The sequence below is a fragment of the Podarcis filfolensis genome, assembly GCF_964270895.1.
Source record: "Podarcis filfolensis genome assembly, chromosome: 8".
Lineage (NCBI taxonomy): Eukaryota > Metazoa > Chordata > Lepidosauria > Squamata > Lacertidae > Podarcis > Podarcis filfolensis.
This window is the reverse complement of record NC_139611.1, coordinates 80,046,724-80,060,758: the sequence shown is the minus strand read 5'-3', so window position 1 is coordinate 80,060,758 and position 14,035 is coordinate 80,046,724. Positions and strand designations below refer to the sequence as shown.

Here is a 14,035-nt window from a genome sequence, read left to right as displayed (position 1 = left end):
AGTACCTCGGGTTAAGAACTTTGCTTCAGGATGAGAACAGAAATCGTGCAGCGGCAGCAGCGGGAGGCCCCATTAGCTTAAGTGGTGCTTCAGGTTAAGAACAGTTTCAGGTTAAGTACGGACCTCCGGAACGAATTAAGTACTTAACCCAAGGTACCACTGTACTAAATTAAAATGAAAGATAAATCCACTACTAAATTAAAATGAAAGTGGGTTTTCTGGAAAACGTTGGATTAGAAAAATATCCACGGTCCTGAACTAAACTGGGATGTGACTTCAGTGGCTTCTGTTTCCACTGTTGGAGGCAAGGCGCTTCTCTGCTATCCAGTTTCTGGGAATCACAAGAGCACTCTTGCTCTCAGGTCCTGCTTGCTGGCTTACCTATAGAGGTCTGGTTGGCCACTGATGAGTACAGGATGGCAGACTAGTGCAATTTATTTTTACATTGTTATAGGTTTGGCAGGGGTCAGTCTGGATGATACCAGCGGGTCCCTTTCAGACCTGTGATCCTGTGACTGAGGTTAGAATCTGCAAGATAAAACAGGGCAAACCAGTCTGATTCTGAAAGCTGGGAAGACAGAGGTATGTTTTGCTCTGTGCTGGACTCGGAGAGAGTTGTGTTTTGGGGCTTCCCTTGAACTCTAATGGGGAAGCAAAAACTGTTGGGGGGCTCCTGCTGTGCACCCCTCCATCCTGTGAGGAGGTTGTAGACATGTGTAAATAAAACCAAATATCCCAAGAACATCACATTCTCCATCGATGTTTATTCCAAAGAAACGGAAGCCCTGGGACCACTGGAGCTTCTTGCCACTTGGAGATTGGAGTGGGCATGGCAATATGATTGTGCCAATGCTGATTAGTGGTATTTCTTTTTCCTGTATTTATTTTTCTTTATTACGTTTCTGTACTGCCCTTCATCCAAGGATCACGGGGCAGTTGACAATATAAAAACACAGTCACAAGCGAAAACAGTACCCCCGTCACGTACACACATGCACAGCTTAAAAAGCCATAGATTGTTTAATTAGCCAAAGGCCTGGGAGAAGAGGAATGTTTTTGCCAGGCGCCTAAAGAGAAGCAACAAAGATGCCAGCCTTCCCGGGAAAAGCATCCCCATTGCCAATTATTAACTGGAATGAATTCATTGTGTAACTAATTAAATTTCATGGGAAATCGCAGTTCTAAAAATGGGGGGTTTTTACACTGAAAAATATAGTTGCAAAAAATATTGTGGGGAATTTCCAAATTGGGGGGGGATGTACCCCACATCACTGGTTTCAGCTGCTATTTGAAATACATTATCAGTCGCCCTGATCCTCTGGTATCGGCCAAAATTTATCTAACAGAAAAGTAAAATATGTATCTCTAGCAGGTTGGAGTATGTGCAGCCGCAGAGAGATGACGCTGTTTTATTTTGGAGGTGACTGGATTTATATCTGAAACTCATGCATCTCTTATCTGAGGGAACTGCCCTAGCTAATGAACCGGCAATAAATTGGAGGGCAACGAGAAGGCAGAATCGTGCTTGGGATCCAGGAACCGCCTTGAAAAGCTTTGAAGGCCATACACCCAATTTCCAGGTGAAAGGGGAAGTGGTTGCCTCATTGCTCAGCCTGTGAGCTTCTCAGTCATCTCATCTGGCTACCCTGTGGTTGGAGGAACTGCCGAAGCAATGATAACGTTTCCCTCAATGCATTAGCTGCCTTACGGAACACCCTGCCACAAGAAAAGGGGACGGCGACAAGTTTAGAAGGTGTTAGAACACAAGATGGATTGGGAAAACTTGTGGAAGGGGATAGAGATCTACAGCTGATGTTCAGCCTCAGTAGCAGCAACAGGAGCTGCGGTCCACTTCCAAGTCCTGCTCAGCAGGTTGGGCTGCACATAAGCTGCTTTTGGTGAGCCTGAGGTGTGGCTTCCATAATCTTTTGGTTGCCTTACCTTGATCATATTCTCTGGCTTCTGGTCAGTTGGCACTTCAAACAGGAGGCCGAAGAGAGCAAGCACCATGGCTTGCATCACCTCCTGCCTCCCTATTTGCTGGAAGCTGCACAGATCAGCTGCAAGAAATGTTTCTGCAGCACTTTCCAGAGGGGTAGCCGTATTAATCTGTTGCAGCCGTTTTGTAGCGCCTTTGGGATTAGCAGTTTCATTAAGCTTTTTTTTGTGGAGTGAAAAGCTGCCAGAATTACATTTTGGTCTGCAAGACTCTCTGTTGGTTTTGCAGCAGTAACTCCAGAGCGACTCCTCCCATGCTAAGCATTTAACTCTGCTAGAATCTTGCTTTTCTACTTATAGTGTAATCCGAACGCAGGATCCACCTGAATGAGAGTTTGGAGTTCTTGCAAGTGTAACTCCCTCATCCCCACTTAAGCTGGCCTGCTACCCAAAAGCAGCATGGCAGGACTGGGCAAGGAGAGATTTACAGCTATGCCAAACCCCTTCCAGCTCAGTCATGGAACTGACAAGCTGGCACAGCTTACACCGCGCAGAAGTGTGGCATAAGTGAAATTCTCCTTTCAAGGCTTGTTTTCCCTCCAGCAGGCTTGGGATGACTCGAGTAAGCAGTATAGCCTTGTCCCGATTGGAATCTGGAGTAAGGGTAACTTAAACCACAGGGCCTAGGACTTGCCTATCAGAAGGTCGGCAGTTCAAATCCCCGTGATGGGGTGAGCTCCCGTTGCTCGGTCCCTGCTCCTGCCAACCTAGCAGTTCGAAAACACGTCAAAGTGCAAGTAGATAAATAGGTACCACTCCAGCAGGAAGGTAAACAGTGTTTCCGTGCGCTGCTCTGGTTCTCCAGAAGCGGCTTAGTCATGCTGGCCACATGACCCGGAAGCTGTACACCGGCTCCCTCGGCCAATAAAGCAAGATGAGCGCTGCAACCCCAGAGTCGGTCACGACTAGGCCTAATGGTCAGGGGTCCCTTTACCTTTAAACCGGCATTAAGTTCCACCAGCTTCCTGGATTTAGGATTGCTCTGCCTGATGCAGAAACAGACCCAGTAAGGCATTGCCTTTGAAACGGCTTGTGTTTAAAATTCTAGAGCGTTTCCAGGTTACACAGAACTCCTCTGCAGAGTGAAGCAGGAAAGTCAAGCTATGTTCCTCTGCCAAGCTAATATTTATACCCTATTGAATTCTTGTACACACCATTTGCACAAGTGGAAGTCACTTGCAGAAGTAGGTCACCAGAGGTGGACACTGCCCCTGCCGCATGCCTTTATCTTAGGTGACAAACAAAAAGACAATTAATTCTGTTTTGTGTGAAACACCCCTTATTAGTCAATGGTTTAATTAAGATTTAATCAGGCATCTATCTATGTTATCAGTTTGTGCAACTTGGCTAATAAATGTAGATGCACCATCAAAGGACTCTTGTTCCAATAATGGGTGTTCCAGCTTTGCTTCCTGACTGGTGCTTGTTTCAAGTGGGATTTCACCATGCAGCAGGCAGTTTGAGCAGCTAAATTAGGAGCTCATGGGAAGGACTTGCACAACGAAAGACTGGGCTTTTTGTTTCAATAAAGGACGGACGCTGGAAGGTGCAAGACAACCCCTTGCTTTTATGAAATGTTGCTAAGCCGTCCCGGAAACAAATCGGGAGTGACGGCTCACGAAGCATCTAAGACTGCTTCATTTCCCAGCAAACGAAGCTCCCTTTGCCCTTTTAAATTCAAACCCAAACTCCTCTTCATAGAAGCTGTTAATTAAAAACTAATCTGGGTGTGGACTTTTTCTCACTGTTTTAAGCCTTGGTATCCCTTTGGGGCTTGTCAGGGTGCCGACTTTGCCAGTACAGTGGCACCTCGGTTTAAGTACTTAATTCGTTCCGGATGTCCATTCTTAACCTGAAACTGTTCTTAACCTGAAGCACCACTTTAGCTAACGGGGCTCCTGCTGCTGCCACACCGCCGGAGCACAATTTCTGTTCTCATCCTGAAGCAAAGTTCTTAACCCGAGGTACTACTTCTGGGTTAGCGGAGTCTGTAACCTGAAGCGTCTGGAACCCGAGGTACCACTGTAGTATATAGAAATGAAGCCGTGAGAGGGTCTGCACCTTGATGTATTGGGGCTGTAACATGATACAAAACTTTAATCCTCCCGTTTGTTTGTTTAAAAAACCAGATCTTTAAGATCAGGAGGAAAAACTTTGGTGCTGGTAACGCAGCGGTTTGATTTCACCCTCCAGAGGCACACTCCATTAGCTCTAGAGACAAGACGGGTGCCAACAATACCATGTAGAATACTCGCCGATGTGCTAGTATTACTAGGGAATATCTGGATTTAGAGAGAAAGTATGGGTCGGCAGCAATTGGAAAATGCCACCTGAACAGAGCCTTGCAGAGCCAGGCAGAGGCCCGGGCCAGGTAGATAATGTGCCCCCGCCTTTTTTTTTACCCTGGCATAGGCAAACGTGGCCCTCCAGATGTTTTGGGACTACAATTCCCATCATCCCTGACCACTGGTCCTGTTAGCTAGCGATCATGCGAGTTGTGGTCCCAAAACAGCTGGAGGGCCAAGTTTGCCTATGCCTGACCTACGCACTATAAAAACTGGTCTTACTTTATTAAAACTGGTCATCCTATTGTTTGAAAACAGATAAACACACCCCCTGCCATAAAGAGACGCTCAAATAATTTATAAGATTTTATTGAAAAAAACCATCATGTACTCATGTGTCAAATCCGTCAATAATTTACTTATTGGCTCGTGTCGTTCTTAACGATGAAGCAACTGGCATGCAGATGGGCTGCTTGGTGAGCTCGGCTACGTGAGCGAGGGGGCAGCTGCCAACTCTGCAGGGGAAAACGATCCGCACTGCTTTGACCCAATTTGTGGGGAGAGCTCTTGGAGTGCACCAGGTTCAGTCCAAGCCTGTTACAATCCCATGAAGCGCTGTGATGACTGTCGACTGAAACGCTCCCATGTTACTGAGCTGAAATGCTTGATAACGTGGAGGCAGCAGAACTGGGGGGGGGGGTCTGCTGCCACAGTCCCCAACTCCCTGGAAATCAGTGCTCCTCCTTAAATCCCTGAAAACTGCTGCTGCTAACGGCGCGGAGCAGTTTCCGAGGGGTGTTGCTGTTTTTAGGTGTTGCCAGGGTGGGGCTGAATGAGGCCCATGATCCACCACCCCGCCATCCTATGCTATTGCTTCTTCAAAATACACAAGTAACCTTTTTGAACTTTGGTGCACCTGTGCAAAGCTTATTGCACTTGCACAATACGGAACACCCTGAGGCCTGGCTTGTTTGCTTTTTGGAGAAGTGCTTGTTCCACCCCCACCCGAAGACAAACCCATCATCAGCGGTTACGTTGCAGCCAATCTTGAGCCCCAATGGCATGCACATCAAGTCAGGATTCACCCCCACCCGGGCTTCTCCACACTTACGCTGAACAACATCCATACCATTTCCCAGCCACCCCATTTAGAAGAGTTCCTGGACAGTTCTATGCAGACGTTACCTTCCTGAATAATTTGGTGCCACCTACAAGGCTGGCATGTGGCAGACCGTTGAATGCACTTTTCTCATCGCTGTTCAAACAGCACAGCTTGCCACTGCACATTTGGGGGCAGGGCTTTCAAGCGATTTCACACCTGGGGACGCCCTTCCCTTTAAAAGCCGGGCCACTGAGTGCAGCTGAAGGCGTTTCTGAATCAGTGGTTTGACACCCACGCACCTTCCTTCTCCAGCTGTGTTGCACGCTCAGCCTCCTTTTGAAATTATAATATTTTCCCTGCCGCCAGTTTGGAGTAGCAAAATGAGCTTTTGGATTCTGTGCAACCTGCAACCACCTTCTCTTCTGTGTGCCAAGACTCACACCCACGGCCTCCCATCATCGCAGGTGTGCTGTGTTCCAGTTGCAAGCCTTTGCAAATTCCTCCAAACTGCCCCGTAAGACACGAGTCTCGGTAATTCAAAGGAAGCGCTCCCCCCGGATGATATCTAACTGAGAAAGTAGCTGAAAACTGGATCCCTGTGACTGGGAGCTGAAAGCTGTTTACGAGCTGGGTGCTGGGCGACCTCCTCCTTTCGATCCTCGGAGTGCCTTTTCTTCCTGGCACCATTCACCTTCATGGCTTTCCAGCCTTGCCCTGTGGTCACTCAGCCAGCGGCTATCAACAGCAGCTGCCCGTGTCCATACAGGGATTGGAAATCGGGACTGACCGACTGCAGCTCAGACCAAACGATATGTGAGTGTTGCTGGGGACTTACCATGCTGGGGGCAGGGAGGAGGGTGTCCTGGGCACGGCTGCTTCACTCCCCATCTTGCAGCAAAGCCACCCTAATGCTGCCTGGCACCTCTTAGGTGCAGGGCTCAAGCCTGCCTCAAAGGCATGTCTTTCCCCAACGGAGGCTCTGTTCTTCTGTACCCGTTTGCTGATTTACAGGTATTCGGATCAAAGGTGCTCGGCTTCAGGGTCCAGTGCAGAGCGTTAGCGTTGCAGAAAACTGTCCAGGGCTCAACCTGGCAATCTCCATGTCAAATTGAAGCCCTCTCTGCCCCCTCCCCCAGGTTTCTGCGGGATCTTCTGCCTTCCCTGCCTCATGTGCAAGGTGGCCACGCAGTACGGCGAGTGCTTCTGCGTCCCCTTCCTGCCGGGGGCTCTTGTGGCCATGCGGACGGGCCTGCGAGAACAGCTGCGCATCAAGGTACCATCACTGGGGGGACTTCTGGGAAAGTTCCAGCAGGTGATTGCCAGGAGGTGCAAAAGCAAGCTCTCTGGCTGGCACACGGGAGTTATAGCCAGGGTGAAGGAGGGAGGTGCAGGCAGGCAGGCTGGGAGCAAATGCACTGAGCTCTGCAGCTTTCGCACAATGGACACCAGAGCTCTATCCCACCGCAGCAGCTGTTGCAGCAGCCCACTATCTTTGTCGGGCTGCAGCCCATCGTCTGGTAGTGTCAAGGAATGAGCTCTTGCTACTGGTCAGACGGAAGCTCGCAGCTCTTCCTCTTGACCGCGACATACAAAAGTCCAATGTGGAGAAAAGGGAGAGGTTGCTGGATTGGTGCAGTTTGGCCAGAGGACAGAGTTTGAGGGAGACGCAGGCTGCTAGGCAGATCCAGGGGGCCTCATCTTGAGAGCACATCCTATCAGGAGATAGTTCCCACCATGCCGTCCCTGTTATTGGTGGGAACTGGTTTGAGGAAGGTGCCGAGAATTCTGCCGAAAACCCCTCCACGGAACCAAAGATGGAATGGCTGTTAGACTGGGTTTAAAGCAGGCAATCTACACAGGCTATGTTCGGTGTTTAATCTGGGGCAGTGGGGAGGTGCTTGGAGGCAGGAGCGAAGACAAGGCTTTCCCCGACTGATGGTCCTCCCCTCTTCCACAGGGCTGTGTGTGCTGCGATTGGTGCGCCTTCTGCTTCTGCTGCCCCTGCGCTCTGTGCCAGATGGCACGAGAGCTGAAGAGCCCATGTTGTTAGCCTCATCCTGAGCTGGACACTCTGGAACCCCCTTGCTGGTCAGCCCCGTCCCCTACTGCGTTGGGGGTGCTGTGGGGCTCAGGTGCCTGGAATGAACTGAACCGAACCACTCAGGGAAGCTTTGAAGCTGAGTTGCAAAGCGCTGCCAAGTTGGTTTCCAGCCGACTGATGAAGCGCAGGCATAGGAGAACTGCAAGCTTTGGACTGTCGTGGCTTGTGCCTCTTACTGGACTTCGGGTGCTGCTTCACTAAGGACAGTCACAACCTGCTTCTCCAGTGTGGGGGGGGGAAGAGCCACATCACCCTCTCTCCCCTGTTAATATTACACTATGTGCACATAGGAAGTTGCTGGCGTTGTAAATAAATAAGGGGGGGGGAATACAGCTCTCCTCCTGCAATCGATTTGGCAGCAAAACATCTCGATTCTTCAGCTTCCAGGGGTTGGGTCCAGGAGCTGGACACACAAAAGGCAGTTGACTCAGAACTGATGAAACATCCCTGGGAAGCGAAGCTGCGGTTCTCAAAATGCTGAGCAAAACAGAAGGGCCAGTTGACTTCAGTCACAGAACTGTAGAGTTGGAAGGGACCCCAAGGGTCATCTAGTCCAACCCCCTGCAGTGCAGGAATCGAGGGGCTAAAGCTTTTCCTAGGCTGTGCCATTTGAAGCCATGTGACACATGCAGAAAGGCTTGCCACAAGCCCTTCTCCCTGGTGCCCTAGTGTCGTAGGTGCAGCGAGTGTTTCTCAAACCCGAACCCCAACTCCCCCCCCCCAGTCTGAAGTTGTACAATACATACGTAAGCCGTCTCTTTGGCAATCTGGTGTGTGGGCTTATGGGAGTTGTAGTCCAACAACATCCAGATGGCACCAGGTTTGGCAATGGCCCATTCAGCACTTGATTGTGTTGACTCCAAAAAACTACCTCCAGCTCGGCTATTTTGCCAAGGAAGGAAACAGTGTCAGGGAAACTCTAAGACCTTTGGAGGGCTTTTGGTGTCTGTGTGCAGTGGGGGTGGGGGCAGGCAGTGGTTGCCAAAGGACTGTAACAAAAGTAGGTGGGAGGGAAGGGGTTAAAACACACAAAAAAGGAAAAGAACACTGAGAAAAATCAAGAGAGGGGATGTCAAATCCCCTCTGCAAACAAACACATGGAGTTTCCTTCCGACACACCTGTCCCTGACTTTTAATGCAAAAGAAAAGTTGGGCTGGCGGCCACTTGCTGCCCATTCCCTCCTGGGCAGCTGCGCAAGGAAGACTGAGAGGGAGCCTGCGCTAGAGAGGCCCCCTCCCTCCCCACACCAACACTTTGGAGCTGCAGGAGTACAGCGGCGCCCTCTGGTGGCAAGGTCTGTGTTCCATGACATGATAATGGGAGATGCTTCCCTTGCCTTCCATGCGCAAAGGCGCTTCTCCTGCGCACCCCTTCTCGGCCGCCTCTCCGAGGTGAAGAAGGGCTGCTGAGCAGGCGACGCAGGCAACAAGTCCCATCCCTTCCGAAGCCCGGCAGGGCTCCCCCGTCGGCTCAGAGGGACATGCTCGTGAGGTTCTCGTGGCTGAGGAGTCCTTTGCGGGAGCTGCTGACTCCGTGGCTGCTGCTGCAGTAGTCCTGGAGATTGTGGCGCAGGGTGACGAGGGCAGAGCCCAGGCAGGCACGGTTGGGGGCCTGCAGTCCTCCGGGCAGCTGGAAGAGGACCGTGGCCACCCCGGCCATCCCGTCGTCCGTTGGCTCCAGGGTGATGGGTCCCACCCGGAAGCTGGAGTAGGAGTAGCCCATCAGGTGGGAGAGGAAGGGCTCAGAGCGTCGGAAGTGGGCCACAGGGTAGGGTACCTCGTGGTACGGCTTCAGCCGGCTGGGCTGGGCAGCGGTCAGCGCCGGGTGCTTGTGGGGCCGCGCGGGGAGGAAGACCAGCTCAGCCGCAGCTCCCAGCGCATCTGGCTCGAAATAGATGGTCACTTTAGCGAAAGGCCGGCTGGCCATCTTGGTCATCTCCTGCAGGTGGCGCCGCTGCTCGTGCCGCAGGTCCAGGAACTGCTTGACCTTCCAGAGCAGGACGCAGACGGAGAGGAAGAGGAAGAAGCAGGAGAAGAAGACGGAGAAAAAGACGAAGAGGTCGATGTGGGCCTGGTCTTGGCGGAAGAAGAGCAGCCCCTGGGACTCGGTGACGTTGGGGCTGGTGCCCCCAATGCCCAGCAAGATGACGTAGAAACGGCTGGATTTCAGGGCGTGGATCTCGTGCGGGTAGGTGATGACCACTCGGTCTCGGACGGCTCGCACGACCAGCACCGCTTGCTGCTCCCGCACGGTGATGTAGGTGATGAGCCCGTGGGTCCGCGCCTCTCGCACGGCCGGAGAGGGCTGGCTCCCGTTGCCGAGGCCGCTGCGCCCGCCCGCTTCTTCCCCTGGCGGCACGACGCGCACCGAGTGGAAGCCCGTGGCCCAGTCCACGTCCACCACAAACATCTCGTAGGAGGTGGAGATGTAGACGTCCACCCCACCAAAGGTCACGTCGATGGTGATGCGGATGTCCACGTTGGTGAATTTGGGCTGGACGCCGAAGAAGACAGAGCGGCCGAGCAGCAGGTTCTTGATGTTGGGCTCGTGGAAGCAGTTGAGCTGCGACGTCGGGTCAAAGCAGCTCTCTTGGTCCACGATGATCAGCCGGTAGCACTGGTGGCCGCCCACCGGGTTGCCGTGGAAAAACTCGCGGCACTTGGCGCACTGTTAGGGACAAGGGGGGAAAAGCAGGTCAGTTTAGTGGGACTGGGGGGTCACGCGAGCAGTCTCATGCCCATCCTACCCAAATTCTTCACTCTGTGAAAGGGGTCAAATGAAATGATTCTGCACTGTTGCTTCTTATTCCAAAATCTTCACCACTTTGCTAAATTCACTTTGCTTCTCCCAGTCGAAGGGTGGCACAAGGTGTTCTGCAGGTCTTAGAAATGGCCCATAACCACCACATTGTGCGCTGTTGCTGTCCCTGCACAGATTTACAACACAAAACGGTCCCTATTGGTCTTCCTGCCAAAATCAGTCGTCCAAATGCCACAGAGGGGGTGTCAAAAAGGATGTCACCTACACTCTTTTTATCTCCTAGCAGAGGTATGTGATTTATGAAAAGAGAATGATGTTCTGGCTATCACGGCAGGTCACTATCTAGAGGCTACGTAGGTTTATGCAATCACAGCCCAACACAAAATCACGTGGCAAGGAGCTCCATGGGTTAATTATGTGCTGTGCTCACAAATCTTTGTTTGCCTGGAAGTTCTTCTGCATGGCCTGGAGACAGGGATGTACCTAGGGGTTGGCTGCTGCCAAGGACACAGGCCCAGGGGGGCACAAAAATTGCCCCTCCCCACTCTGCCTGCCCAACTATGCACTCCCCGGGCTGCTCCTCCGCTGCTCTGCATGGCTGGGCAAGATATGAAAGCTCCCCTAGGTGCCTTGGCAGAGGAATGTGGTTGCTGGTGTGGGCAATCACAGCAGCCCCAGTTGGCCAATGGCACTATTAGGAGTATGTGTGGAGAGCCCAGTAGGGTTTGGAGGGAAGATGAAGAAAGCAGGTGAGAAGAGCTGGAGGAGGAAAAAGGGAGGGAGGGAGGAGCCAGAGGGGAAAGCAGCAAGCAGAGGAAGGGAGGAAGAGGAGGGGAGGCAGAGCAGAGCAGAGCAGACCAAACCCTGATGGCTGCAGAGGAAGTCACCGGCAGAGCACGAAAGGTGACAAAAAGCAAACTTTTTCCGTTTCTGCTACATGATCTCTCCCAGCTGAGGGCAAGGGGGCCTAGGTACACCTCTGCCTGGAGATACTGTGCTTGGGAGAGAAATGATTCTGTCTCCTGCCCCATAAATGATCTTGCACGGCTCCCAGTTATCACAGTGGGGATTGTGGGGGAGAACTTCCGGATGGACTGTGCCTTATTCCGTAAGCTTCTTTCATCCCTGCCAAGGACCTGCCTCCTGCGGCCGCAGCCCCGCCCCTCACCTGTTGCTTATAGCAGTCCTTTTTGTCTGACTGGGCACTGTTCTGGCAGCCTCCCGTCTCCGTGTTGTTCTGGCAGGGGCAGCCGGTCCCATCCAGCTCGTTGCACGAGTCAGCGTGGCCGTTGCACTGGCACCTGGGAGGAGAGGGGTCACGGGGAGACACAAGAGCATGAGAAGAACCCTCCTGGAACAGGGCAACGGCCCACCCAGTCCAGCATCCTGATCTCACAATGGCCGGCCAGATGCCTATTGAAAGCCCCCAACCACAAGAGCCCTCTCCCCGCCTGTGACTTCCAGAAACCAGTATTCAGAAGCGTTACTGCCCCTAGGGAGATACCGTATTTTTCGCTCTATAAGACACACTTTTTCCCTCCTAAAAAGTAAGGGAAAATGTGTGTGCGTCTTACGGAGCGAATGCAGGCTGCGCAGCTTTCGCTGAAGCCAGAACAGCAAGAGGGATTGCTTGCAGCAATCCCTCTTGCTGTTCTGGCTTAGGGATAGCCGCACAAAGCCTCTTCAACAACATTTGATTCAGAATATTTCTTTTCTTGTTTTCCTCCTCTAAAAACTAGGTGCGTCTTATGGTTGGGTGTGTCTTATAGAGTGAAAAATAAGGTATATGCATGGCCCACCCATTCCCAATTCCGCTGGTTTTTAAATGGACCCTGAACATAAGACTACAGTGGTACCTCTGGTTACGTACTTAATTTGTTCCAGAGGTCCGCTCTTAACCTGAAACTGTTCTTAACGTGAAGCACCACTTTAGCTAATGGGGCCTCCAGCTACGCGATTTCTGTTCTCATCCTGAAGCAAAGTTCTTAACCCAAGGTAACATTTCTGGGTTAGCGGAGTCTGTAACCTGAAGCGTCTGTAACCTGAAGCGTCTGTAACCTGAAGCGTATGTAACCCGAGGTACCACTGTATAAGAACGGTCCTGATAGGATCCAGCCAGTGGCACATCTGAGTCCAGGATCCCGGCCAACCAGATACTGTGGGAAACCTGCTTCTAAGTGCTTTCAATATATGGCGTTCTCTGTTGTTTTTACTGCGGCCGTTGTAGCGTCATGTTGTTTCGGTTTGTTAATGTGGTTTCATTGATACCGCATATGATGGGAAGAAGCCCTGGGATAGGTTTTGCCCTAGAACGCAGCATACGTTTGGTTTTTAAAAAAATAAATAAGAACGAGACTCAGCCTTGGCCTCCCGGCTCCTTACTTGGTGCACTTTCCCTCCAGCAGGAAGTAGCCGTGCAGGCAGCTCTCGCATTTCTCCCCAAAGCTGTTGTTCTGACAGTTCACGCACACGGCGGCGTCCTCAGCTGGCCCTTCTGCCACCCATTTGGGGATCTGCGGGGAGGCAGGGAGACGAGCGAAATGTGACTTCCCACTCGTGCATTTTCCCCTGGCAGCAGACTAGGCTCACAATCCTCTGATCCTGTCGTGACACAAACCCATTTTCTCTCTCTGAAAGGCAGCTGGTTATAGTGGAATCGGGCTTCACGTAACCTGCCCAAGACTTGCAACGCTGCTGCGTTTCCATTAGACCCAGCAGCAAGTGTTTCGTGTATTCGTGGGCGCGAAGGCCAGCTTCAAAATGCAGCTGGGAAACATGTATTTTGAGGGAGGCAAGGAGCCTTAAATCACTGCCTTTTCTCAAGAAAGGCGATTTATTTCTCATGCAGAGAAAAGCGCACAGCGTGGCGTGGCACTGAACTACCTCACAGGGTTGCTATGAGGATAAAACAGGGAAGAAGAAAACCCCGTATGTCACCTCGAGCTCCTAGGAGAAAAGGAGGGATAGAAATGCAACAGTTAAAACTATGTTTTACTTAGGGGAGCCTCATTGGAATAAATGAGCATGGCTAAATTGGGCCCATTAATTTTAGCAGGTCTGTGCTGAGCAACTTAGTTGAAAAGCACCCCATGAGTATGCCGGCACTAGCGACAAGTGCTCATTCGTCTATTTTACAGGTACACAGAGGAGTGACCCAAAAAAGTAATAATAATAATAATTTATTATCTATGCCCCAGCCACTCTGGGAGGCTTCCAAAAGAAAATTAAAATACAATAGTCTATTAAACATTAAAAGCTTCCCTAAACAGGGCTGCCTTCAGATGTCTTCTAAAAGGCTGGTGGTTGTTTTTCTCTTTGACATCTGATGGGAGGGAGTTCCACAGGGCAGGTGCCACTACCGAGAAGGCCCTCTGCCTGGTTCCCTGTAACTTGGCTTCTCGCAGGGAGGTAACCACCAGAAGGCCCTCGGAGCTGGACCTCAGTGTCCGGGCAGAACGATGGGGGTGGAGACGCTCCTTCAGGTATACAGGACCGAGGCCATTTAGGGCTTTAAAGGTCAGCACCAACACTTTGAATTGTGCTCGGAAACATACTGGGAGCCAATGTAGGTCTTTCAAGACCGATGTTATATGGTCTCGGCTCCCAGTCACCAGTCTAGCGGCCCCATTCTGGATTAGTTGTAGTTTCCGGGTCACCTTCAAAGGTAGCCCCACACAGAGCACATTGCAGTAGTCCAAGCAGGAGATAACCAGAGCATGCACCACTCAGGCAAGTACCTGTTCAAAGGTGTGGCTATGATGCAGTAAGCACAGGAGTTCTACACACGA

General features: G+C 51.5%; 2 protein-coding genes and 1 long non-coding RNA gene across 4 annotated transcripts in view; 2 read left to right on the top strand and 1 right to left on the bottom strand.

Moving 5' to 3' along the window:
• Positions 1–12,606, top strand: part of LOC310769252 — a 105,474-nt gene extending 92,868 nt beyond the window's left edge. Inside the window, exon 2 of the long non-coding RNA XR_014551576.1 lies at positions 12,327–12,606. This is a non-coding gene — a long non-coding RNA (uncharacterized lncRNA). The remainder of the gene's footprint in view (positions 1–12,326) is intronic.
• MEGF8 (multiple EGF like domains 8) overlaps positions 4,637–14,035 on the bottom strand; it is a 58,957-nt gene continuing 49,558 nt past the window's right edge. For both annotated transcript variants that reach the window (XM_083626680.1, XM_083626681.1), the window contains exons 41-43: positions 12,630–12,760; positions 11,416–11,548; positions 4,637–10,154 (exon numbers count right to left, since the gene is read on the bottom strand). In XM_083626680.1, the coding sequence (XP_083482806.1) occupies positions 8,958–10,154; positions 11,416–11,548; positions 12,630–12,760 (1,461 nt within the window). In that variant the 3' untranslated portion in view covers positions 4,637–8,957. The remainder of the gene's footprint in view (positions 10,155–11,415; positions 11,549–12,629; positions 12,761–14,035) is intronic.
• LOC310769111 (cornifelin-like) lies at positions 6,068–7,832 on the top strand. Its single transcript, XM_083628223.1, has 3 exons — positions 6,068–6,198; positions 6,522–6,658; positions 7,343–7,832. Exons 1-3 carry the CDS (start codon positions 6,081–6,083, stop codon positions 7,433–7,435), a joined length of 348 nt encoding a protein of 115 aa, XP_083484349.1. The 5' UTR covers positions 6,068–6,080; the 3' UTR covers positions 7,436–7,832.